A 12,119-nucleotide genomic window follows, 5' to 3' on the forward strand; every position below is an offset into this window, starting at 1 on the left:
CACGGAGTGTTCTCATGATGGAGGATGACTTATGGCACACATTAAAACACACCTTCTCTCAATTGTAGCTGACACCCGACTGACTGCACTGAACAAGTTGAAACCTGTCACACACTGTTACTAAGGTTCGACACACCGCTTCTCGTATTGAAGATCCCTGCCTTTTCATTGGATGGCACTCAGCAGCAGCATTCGCCATATTTTGTGATCACAACAGAAAGGCTCCATGTCTCACATCGTTTCTAGTACAGCATATTCTGTCAAATAAAAACATTACGGTGTGTCCTCGTCCACCTTATTCATGGAATCTGGCACTTTGCCACCTCTGGCTCTTCCCCAAAGTCAAAATGACCATGAAAGGTAAATGTTTTGAATTTATTCAGAACATTGAGGTAACCACGACAGCACAACTAAAGACACTCCTGAAAGAGGACTTCAGCACTGCTTCAGAAAGTGGCAAGAACGATGGGATAAGTGTGTTCGAAGTGAGGGGAGGATGTATTTTGAGGGGGATTAATGGCAATGTGTCTTTTTCTGTAATACATTTTTTTATTTGAACATTCACCCTATTTTTTTTTATCACACCTTATGTTTGGCCAAAATCGTCTCCTAGTCTGTGGCTTGTCTTTCATTCTCTTAATGAAGTCTTTCACAAAGAAGTTTTTAATTTTAATGAAGTTTAACTTATCAATTTTTTTCTTTCAAGGATCATGCTTTTGGTGTTGTAGCTAGTAAGTCATCCTCAAACTAAAGATCATCTACATTTTCTTCTATGTTATCTTCCAGGATTTTTATAGTTTAGTTTGCCTTTTACATTTAGGTCTATAGCCAATTTTGAATTTTTATATAGTGTGTGTCTAGATTAATTATTTTGCATGTGGACGTTCAGTTGTCCCAGAACCATTTGTGGAAAAGGCTATCTTTTCTCCATCAAATTGCCATTGCTCCTTTGTCAAAAATAAGTGGACACGTGGATCTATTTCTGGACTTTCTAGTCTGATCTACTGATCTTCTCTATTCTTTTGCCAATGACATGCTGTCTTGATTACTGTAGCTTTTTTTGTTTTTAATATTTTTTTCCAGCTTTATTGATATAGTCAACATAACTGTACAAGGTTAAGATGTACAATGTGATTTGATACATATTTATGGCAAAATGTTTACCTCAATAAGGTTAGTTAACACATCCTTTACCTCACATAATTACCATTTTGTTGTTGTTATGGTGAGAACATTAAAGCTCTACTCTCATAACAACTTCCAAGTATACAATATGTATTGTGAACTATAGTCACCACGCTATACATTAGATTCCTAGGATTTATTCACCTTTTAACTGAAAGTTTGTACCCTTTACCGATCTCTCCTTGTTTCTCCCTTCATTCTACTCTGTGTCTATGAGTTCAATGCTTTTAGATTCCACATATAAGTGAGATCACATAGTATTTTTCTTTTCTGTCTGATTTATTTCACTTATACATTGCAGAATTTTCACTTATCACAAATGGCAGGATTTCCTTCTTTTTTTTACAGTTGAATAATATTCTTTTATATGTATATAAAATGTTTTATAAATATAACGTTTTATATATACATATATATGTATATATAAAATATTTTCTTTATCCAATCATTCATCGATGGACAATTAAGTTGTTTCCATGTTTTGGTTATTGTGAATAATGCTGTGTGATTACTGTAGAGTTATAGTAAGTCTTGAGGTAATGTCCTCCAACTTTGTTCTCCATCTTTGTTCTTTTCCTTCAATATTGTGTTGGCTATTATGGGTCTTTTGCCTCTCCATATAAACTTTAAAATCAGTTTCATGATCCACAAAATAACTGGCTGGAGTTTTGACTGGGATTGTATTGAATCTATATATCGACTTGGAAAGAATTGACATCTTGATAACATTCTGTCTCCCTATTCATTTAGTACATTTACTAAGGTTTTTTGCCCTTCCCTGAGTCTAGGATATTCAACTTTCATCTAGCATTTTCACATTATTCCAGCTTCTTAATCACACATTATGCCACTACCATGGAAATATGCCTAAATGCAAATTCATGTGTTTGACCTCACTGTTTAGTTTAGATGTATTCTTTTAAGGTACGGGTAAAGCAGAAGCTGAATGACTTTTCCAGCATAGTCCAAAAATTTCCTTAGTACTGCCATCGCAATTTTAGATGTACTTTTTGTACCCTAAAAAGCACAGCACTTAATAAATACTAAAACCCACATTTAATAATTAGGTGGCAGCTATAGCATTGAGGCAGTTCTTATCTTAGAAAACTTATTTTTATTTCATTCCCTAAGTCCACCACTTTACTATAATCTTGAGCAAATAATTTGTGTCTTAGGATTAATTTCTTCATCCACAAATAGACTAGACAATTGCTAAGATCCTGTTCACGTCTACAACTATATGAATCCTTTGAACAAGCATTTTTGGTCAAAACTCAGTCTGCTGTATTTACTACTCTTTATAACTCCAACAATATAAAGGCTACCATATGTTTCCCCAAGGTGGCCTGAAATGGTACAAAAGATAAATTTGGTTTATATAAGAAAAAATGCTTTCCATTTTAATAATTCACAAATTATTTTATTGCATATTATCAAACTTTCAATTAGGTTATCAAACCAGTGATTTCATGTACATTGCTACTTAGAATGAATAAGTAGTAAAACAAAGGAAGCAGATTGAAAAATATTCAGTAAGTTCCAGTATAGTTGGTACTCATGAGTTGTAAACACCATCAAGTAATATGAAAATGACTGAGACTATAGAAAAACAGAGCCACATAACCTTTACACATTCATTTAAAAGTGCATCCATCCCAATGTGCCATACAACATCTACTTTCACTAGATGTTGTAAATGAATCCATAAGACCTGAAGGTTCAAGAAGATAAATAACTGACCCAGAAGTGGATCTTCAGATTTATTTTTTGCAACATTATCAGAATAACATCAAATATTCAATCTGTGAATTAAAAAAATGCCAAACAGTGCCAAGTATCGAAAATCAAATACTTATTATCCATTGCAAGATTATCTAATTTCCTTAGCGGGTATAAAGAATATGGCATGGAAAGTTAGATCCCTACCCATTATTCACTGGCTCTACTTACTTTCATGACTTAATTTCTTTGAAAATAATTCTTTTAAAACTTGTTCTTCAAATTTAGACTTAAAGGATAATTTTATCGTAATTACCCTTTTCTCCAGTATGATTTCTGTCTCTTAATTTTAAATCCTTCTTACCTTGATATAAAAATTATTTCCTGTTACCTACTTTTCCTATAAATGTTAAAAATGGGTCATTTGCCTCTCCTATATTAACTAGTCGACATCAATTGCTAGTGTTTTTTTATTTTTTTAAAAATCATTATCTCTACTGTTATATGAATTAATCATTCTAATATAGCTCAAACATTTCTTTACTGCTGCTAGATTCAGTAATGGATGATGTTATAGGAAAGTGATAATATCCTCCTTACCTCAGGCCTCAGAGAAGGAAGAATGACAATTTCTTGCAACGCTTGTTTTGCCAATTCTTGACCAGCTATATCATCAAATTTAACAGCTGTTCCACTAAGAAACAGAATTTTAGTTAGCTCCACAATAAAAATGTGCTTCAGTTATTATAATATGAAGTCTAAGCTCAATGAAACATAGTCATTTTTATGTTAACTTACTGTGAAACTATAGTTAAATCAGAAAGCAATGGTTTTCTACATTTATAGTAACTGGAAACCAACATAAAAATTAAATATGTAAATCAGACAAGGTATTTATTATCTATTTCGCATATGATACATTTTGTAAATAAAAACTGTAAAACAAAACACTTTAGATGGCAAAACTTACTTGTCCACAATTTCATTCATTATAAGGTTAGCAAGGTTGCTGTCCACATTCCTAAAATTCTTCATGTCTTTCTTTTTACGAGCAGCAGTTGTAGGGGTGGAAGGTTTATTTGTTCGATTTGTTTTTGGTGTACTCTTAAAGGACACAAAAGTTTAATGTGAAAATACAACCTAGCCTTTACACTTTTCACAAGAGAATTAACCTTTAAGTTCACAGAATTAAAGGTTTAAAACAAGGAAAAAGAATACAAGAATCCCAAAGATGTATTATTTACTCCAAGGTAAAAGGTATTCACCAGAGAACTACATTTGCCTTGAAGTGGGTTTATAGAGGATTTTGTCCAGAGAGATTGAGCTACTATAAAATAAAAAGGCTCTATGACAATACAGTCATGTAATTTTGATCCTTGTTAGAATTGTAACAAAACTCTAGGTATATTTAATGTCACAAAACATTTACATAGATTTAAATAATTTTAAAAATAACAAATTTAAAATGAACTACATAGCATTATACAACAGATTGGATAAGCAAACTTACTATAAAAAAAGCCTAATTAGGTCCAAAACGAGGTAAAGTAAGATTTGCTTTATTTATTTATTTATTTATTTTTATTAAATTTATTGGGGTGACAATTGTTAGTAAAATTACATAGATTTCAGGTGTAAAATTCTGTATTACATCATCTATAAATCCCATTGTGTGTTCATCACCCAGAGTCAGTTCTCCTTCCATCACCATATATTCGATCTCCCTTACCCTCATCTCCCACCCCCCACCCCCAAGATTTGCTTTTTAACAGCAAGATGCCCTTATAGATTTTAAAAAAAGAAAAATTACATTCAACTTTGTGGAAACTTATCAATTCTTTGAGGCATTATAAAGTATTTGAAATAAACTTAAGCAGGCATATCATGTTCAAATTTTTCTATGTGCAAAGCAGAGCAATTAAGTTCTGTCTCCAAATACCTTATGAGTGGCAGTTGAAGGACCAGGTCCCTGTCTCACTCCAGAAACCATGGATAAACCACTGTAACTAGGTGCTCTGTGATGGCCTGAAAGGCTTGTGGATCCAGCTTTCGTAACTGTTTTTGAACGAGGCAGTGAATTACTAGTGTGTGTTAAGGGATCTTTTCTTTTTGGAACTGCTCCACTTTCTATTAAGGAAATAGTAAAATCAAAATGGTTAGAAAATTGTGGCTAAACATTATAAAAGTAATAATAAAGGCCAATACAAATTTGCAAAATTAAGCTAATAGGTTTTTCTACTTTAGCAATATTTCAAAATAAGATTTCAATCAGTATGTTAATACTAGGGTGTTCATAGGGTGTTGCAATTGGTTGAACAAGATATGGTTTATTTAGGTTTTAGATTTCTTGATGTATATTCTAATTTTCTTATTGTACAGAAGGGAAAAAATAGCACTGCATTACCTTTGTTCCAAACTTTTAAGACTATAAGATAGTATGAAAGTCCATGATCTGTGCCCATGAAAAGAGTTTTAAAAAACAATCAATTTCTAATACTGAATGTCAACTATAATTATATATATGTGTGTATATATATATACACACACACAGTCACGGGATGTAAAGTACAGCAGAGGGAATATAGTCAATGGTATTGTAATAGCTATGTATGATGTGAGAGGGGTAGTAGACTTATTGGAGTTATCACTTTGTGAGGGGTGTAAATGTCTAATCATTATGTTGTTTTGTACACCTGAAACTACTAAAAAATCAATTTTTAATTTAAAGGTATAAAGATATAGTCTTTAATATGTCAAGTATTTAATGTGCTGTATAATATATATGTAAATAAATATAGAAGATCTTCAATTAAGTCTAAAAGATTACCTGACTTACCTACAGTGCTCTTCTACATAAATTACAGGCTTTTAAATTTTCAAATCTCACTGCTTCCCAATAATATTTTTATAAACAATGTTTATACTGTGAAGACAAATGTTAAATCAGTCAGCAAATTACAGTAGCCTAGAGAAAAGACAAAAGCCTTATTTTTGCTTTTCTCATCAACTCCTTTAATACGGCTTAATAAAACTCAAAAGAAGGGAAATTGAGAGTAAAGTAAGGTGATCAAGAAGTTTTTCCAGTAAATAAACGTAAAGTTCTGAAACATATGTTCAAAGAACTAGTGAATAGTGACCCTAAGGGAAGAAGCAGGAGGCAATCCAGAAAAGGGAATGACAATCAGCAAAAGCAAAGATATGAATAAAAGCAAGATCTGTGTAGGGTGAAGATAAATATTCATTTCAGAGGAAAAAAACCAGACTGGAGAACTTCTTCAGACACACATATACAGTCCTGAGACTACAAATGGACAGAAATTTCCACATGGAAGTATGACAATAACAGCAGACTTTTCATAACAAAATAACAAAGGTCAGTAGGCAATGGAGTATATTCTAAATGTTGACGGAAAAGAAGTGTTAACCTACATCAATTCTATATCCAGATGACTTATCACTTAAGAATGAGGGTTATTTTCAGACATTAGAAAGACTAAGAGAGTTTACTATCTACAAACCCACATTAAAGGAACTACTAATGGAGGTCTTTTTGTTAAAAAGCATATTAAACACAGAAAGGAGTAAAAAACTGTAATATAAAATTAGAGAACAAGGAAAATCACAAAATATGTGGGGACGAAAAACTCAAAAAAGGAAATATAATTAGAATAAATTATTTGGTTTTGGGCAAATGGTATTTACTAAGTCTTAATAGTGTTAAATATGATTTTAAAATATAACTAAAAATAGCAATACATATATTGGGAGACAAAGGGTGGCATAAGAGAATCAACTTCTACCTGAATAAGAAGTCAATACATATCAAAAACTGATAAATCAAGAACAGTATTTTAAAAGTACAATCTGATGATGGTGAAATAGCCACTAAAATCAAGATACGAAATATTTCCATCATACCCAAAAGTTTCCTTGCATCCATTTGCATAGCACTCCATCCCTCTGACTGTCCCTAGCCCTAGGTAATCACTAATCTGCTTTCTGATAATATAGGAATCATTTGACTTAGCAATTGCTATTGATCTGGGTTCATGATCACTGCATCTTTCTTTTGACATCTCCAGTTGCTGTTGAAGCTATCTGGCAAATTTTTATTTCAGCAACTGTAGTTCTCAACTTTAGAATTTCCATTAGTTTTTTTGTGTAGTTTGTATTATCCGCTAAGATTGCAGGTTTGTTAACTGATACCACATTTTCTTTTACTTTTTTGAATATATTTATAATAGCTGCTTTGAAGTCTTTGTCCGCTAATTCAACATCTGGGCACAGTCAAGAGTCAGTTTCCTCTGACTGATTTTTTTTTTCTTGAGTAAGGGTCACACTTGCCTATTTCTTTGCACGTCTAGTAATTCTGAGTAGAAAATTGGACATTGTAGATAATATACTGAAGTAATAAGTAGACTTTGGCATAACTATTTCCTAACAGAGATAAGTAACTCATCCCAGTGTCACATCACAGACTGTTCCAGAAGTGGGTGACACTCAAAAACTAGGCTTGAGTGAACCAGCTCATTCATTAGTACAAACACCAGTGCTGCGTAAATTAGCTCTGAAGTCAAAATGTTCCCTCAACCAGAAAACAGAATAGGACAGACAGATTATTAGGGATTTGAAGTAATATAGTTGGTTTTTTTTTAATGGGTCCCAGAAAGAGAAACTGGCTTTTTAAAATTTTTTGCATTTTAGAAAAGTACAGGGGGATCTCGCATGTGGAATGAAGTAGAAGAGAATCAAGACAACAACGGAAAGGCATACCAGCTCTTCAAGGCTCGAAAATTTTTGCTGTTTATCCAAGTAGAATTATTAGGATCTTAAATTTGTATTTTGGAAACGTAACTATTTATATGTGGTGCAGTCTTACATTTCTTTGTTTGTTTAAAAAGTTCCCTATGAAAATGTCAATTCTTTAAAGCCATGCTAAGAGAAATAGACAAAATACTTATCTCTATACTTGAAATGGTATTTTTAAATCAGGTACAGGAAGGAATGAGGAAAGGAATGTAGCTACTGACATGGAGCTTACACTGGAAGATCAAACCAAAGAAAACTCTTTAAGGGATAAGTGAAGCCACACATGGAAAGAGTTAATGACCAACTGTCCATAGAAATCCATTTACTCTATCTCTTCTATACTGAAATCTTAAAAGTTTTGTATTATATATGAATATGTACATATGAATATGAAGGCAGTTGTCTTATAGTCTGAACTAAGGCTTTTTGTTTTTGTTTTTGCTACAATTTAAATAAAGTTGTATGGACATGAAACTAATGCTGAAAAAGTCACCAATAAAACTGGCCAAGACGTCAGAGAACCTAAAAAATGAAGATTCTCCCCACTAAATAAAACAAAATAGCATTTACTGTGCTGTCAGAGATGATACCCCAAAGTTAGTGGAATACAAACTTAACCCATAATAAATAATAGTATTCTAATGTTTCTCCTCACTATGTGAACTGAGCTTCAAATTATTTCTAACAAGTGCTAAGATAAAACATTCAAGTATAGTATATATGAAAATTGATATGCAATGAAAACTGACATAAAACAAAATTTTAAATTTCTGTCTTAAAAAACACTACTTCATAAAAACCTTATATATCTATCCACAAATTAAAAAGCACAACAGCTGAAAATACAATAGAAAGAAAATATTTTCATAATCTAGGAAAATGAACCTTCATGTTTTATAATCTCAAAAATTAAGAGGTCGCAAAATATGCAAATAAAGCATGTTGGGAATGGCTATATATTACCGTTACATGTTTATACACTGTGAATGATGGGGATACTACTGTATTTTTAACATGGCCCTGAGAAAACAAAAACCAATCACATCTATCATTATAAAATCAAATCAACATTATCAGGTTAAGTAGGACTTGACTTTGCATGCAAGCTTTATTATTTACGTTAGTTAACCTGAACCCACCTGACTGGAGATGTCCATTGCGGCATGTCAAGTTAGTACTGTCATTATAGACGTCTGTTTGTGACTTGGAAAATTGCAAAACTGGTTGCAGCTTCTCTATGCAACAGAGGGGGTAAGAAAGAACAAAATAAACAAAAAGAAAAAAATGCATAATGAAAAAAAGATACATGTAAAAATGAAAACTGATTTGAAGTGTTACAAGGATATTGTTACATGATGAAGGGTTTTGCATTTATGTAAAATTCTCCTAAAATAAATAATTAGTAAAAACTCAGACATTAAAAAAGCAACAGAAATTAACAAGTGAATGGCTATGTTAAAAATATACCTTATTCAGATTTGGTAACCTGAGGCAGTTCCATATCACTATTATTATCATCAGCAAATATTTTCTGAGTATTTAGTATGTCCAAATTATTGTGTAGGAAGAGCAGCATGGAGATTAAAAAAATGAATATGGTCTCTACCACCCAGATACTTATTAAATATAATTGGCAACTTACAACACTATTTTTTTTAAAAAGAAGATTGTATAGCACGAAAGAAAGAGAACATTAAAAGGGCTTTACAGAAAAAGTGGACTATGAGTTGGATAGGATTTGAAAGGTAAAAAGAAAGGACCTTTCAGGAAAGGAGAACAACACTTAAAATGACACAGACGAAAACTATAAGGAATGTCTAGGAAATGCCATGTTAACCTACATTAACATGTCAAGCAAAAGATAAAGGTAATAAAGCAGACTGGAATAAGCATGCTGCAGAACTGTGTGTACAATACCCTATCATTTTTGACACACACACGTACACTTTTAGACAGTAGTCCCCCCTTAGCAGCAGGGGATACACTCCAAGACGCCCCAGTGGAAGCTTGAAACTGCAGATAGTACAGGACCTTACACGTTTTTTCTTATACATACACATCTATAATAAAGCTTAATTTATAAATTAGGCACAGTAACATTAACAACAATAACTAGTAATCAAATAGAACAATTATAATATACTGTAATAAAAGTTATGTGAATGTGGTCTCTTTCTCTCTGATAACTAACCTGGTAACGAAGACGGCTACTAAGTGACTAACTAGCAGGTAACATATACAGCATGGATACGCTGGACAAAGGGATGATTCACATCCCAGATGGGATGGAGCGGGAAGGCCCAAGATTTCATCACGCTACTCGGAACAGCATGCAATTATAGATCATTTTTTTCTGGAATTTTCCATTTAATATTTTTGGACTACAGCTGACCGCGAGTATCTGAAACAGCAGAAAGTAAAATCATGGATAAGGGGGGACTACGGTACAAGAAGGTTATCTCTAAAAAGGACCCAGACAAACTGGTAATAGCAGCTGCCTTTGGAAGGGGAAATGAGTGGCTGAGGCATAGTATGGGATAGTTAAAAACTTAAAACTTCTAAAATTTTGTGGCATGTGCCTATATCTCCTATTTTAAAAATTAACAAAGGATTATTTCAACCCTACCTTCACTTCAAATAACAACAACAAATCCTCTTATGATCTGGTTCTCTATGTCTAGCACCTGAAGGCTAAGAGGGTAGCAGTTTAAACTTCCTTGCCACTCTGCATCACTGCTACATTCTTTTTTCCCCATTCAACTAAATCCACATTGCTAGTTGACAAACACCCTGCTCCACCACTACCTCACTAGAACGTACCTGCTTTAGCTTGTTTTCCGAAGGTCTCAAGGATTCAATAAAATAATATACATAAAGTACCTGCTCTGTGCCTCATTCACAATAGGGCTCAATTTTTGCCACATTAATTTTCTTGAAACATTCCAACTTGTCATAACTGATTATTTTCTTCAATACTAGAAAGTCAATGAATACAATAAAAAATATAGCACATATATACTAACTCTCCTAAACTTTCATTTCTAAGGTCAGACAAGCAGGCGCCATGCTTGGTTTATGGTACAACCACACATGCCTTTGGGACAGGTTAAATAGCAGCTACCCTTTTTGCACAAAGCACAAAGTACTGCACAGCTTTTGTATCCTAGAACTGGCTGATACAATATACCTTGGAGCTGGGTTTTTTTTGTTGTTGTTGTTAGTTAACAGGTAGGTCATCTGATTTTTCTCAATGATAATACTCTCCAAATCACCATACTGAGAAAGAAACCATTTGTGTTGGCAACAGACATAAATTAGAAAAAACACTGATTTATAAATGTCTTCTTTATCAATTAACACTCCCTTCAATGAGATGTAACAGAAAGTTCACATAAACATTCATTATATAATAAACAAATTAAATCCTCAGTTTTGATAATAATTAGGAACAAAAGTCCATAGAATTTGTTTTTTAGGTGTGTAGGGTTTAGATTTAGATGTATGGAAACACACATTCACAATAGCAGTACACTGCTAATGTGAACCTACTCAATTCATTTTTGTTAAAGAATGTTAAGTTTAGTTTAATGCTTCTTTTTAGGATGACTAAACGTTATATAGAGTAATCAATGACTTAAAATAAAAGTTACTTTGCTGCTTGACCTCTCACACGCAAGCCCCACACAATTATCTACTTAAAAAGAAAATCTTACCACTTAACTCGTCTGCCTAAAACCCTTTAGCAGCTTCCCACTGCCCGTAGATTAGCACTCGGCTCCTTTACGTGATAAACAAGGCCATCCATGCAATCCCAAATCCCCGTCTCTACCAGCACCCTTCCTTACTCACTATGCTGTTTCTTGCCCAAGTCTTTGTTCACACTTTTATTTCCCTCTGTACCATCTTTCTCCCTTTCTTCAATAACTTTTATCTTTTTTGATACCCACTTTAGTTTTCACTTCTTCCAGGAAGATTTCCTAGACACCTATTTCCCCACCCCCACAACATATTGTACATTACATCCTGCACTGATATAAGTTATCTATTTATGTATCTTCCTCCCCCATTATGAAAGCCTTAAAGAGAGGAACATTTTATCCAGTCTATCAGTAAACCCGTTTGCTGAACCTTCAAATATAATCACAATCCAAAAACGTGTTACTGTTTCTCCTGATATCATCCAGGTCCAGGCCTCCATGAGTTTCCTCCTAGCTTACTCTTGTAGTGCTCCTACTTGCTCTCCCTGGTTCTGCCTTAGAGTCTACAAGCAACATAGTAGCCAGAGTGACCCTTTTTAAATTTAAGTCAGATTATATCATTCCTTTTCTAAAAACCCATATAATTGCTTCCCATTTCACAGGTGGTAGAAGCTCAAATCTTCACGGTGGCCTATAAGGCCCTGAGTG

At 33.3% G+C, this 12,119-nt stretch overlaps 1 protein-coding gene across 4 annotated transcripts in view; it reads right to left on the bottom strand.

Annotated features, from left to right (window-relative positions):
• Positions 1-12,119, bottom strand: part of SPAST (spastin) — a 50,054-nt gene that overhangs the window by 19,395 nt on the left and 18,540 nt on the right. For 2 of the 4 annotated variants that reach the window (XM_019741577.3, XM_019741586.3), the window contains exons 4-7: positions 8,853-8,948; positions 4,844-5,031; positions 3,875-4,008; positions 3,505-3,598 (exon numbers count right to left, since the gene is read on the bottom strand). In XM_019741577.3, the coding sequence (XP_019597136.2) occupies positions 3,505-3,598; positions 3,875-4,008; positions 4,844-5,031; positions 8,853-8,948 (512 nt within the window). The remainder of the gene's footprint in view (positions 1-3,504; positions 3,599-3,874; positions 4,009-4,843; positions 5,032-8,852; positions 8,949-12,119) is intronic. The other 2 variants (XM_074331859.2, XM_074331858.2) reach the window with 1 other exon arrangement.

This window comes from Rhinolophus sinicus, chromosome 2 (assembly GCF_057876585.1).
Source record: "Rhinolophus sinicus isolate RSI-liver-muscle chromosome 2, RSI-T2T, whole genome shotgun sequence".
In the NCBI taxonomy this organism is placed as follows: Eukaryota; Metazoa; Chordata; class Mammalia; order Chiroptera; family Rhinolophidae; genus Rhinolophus; species Rhinolophus sinicus.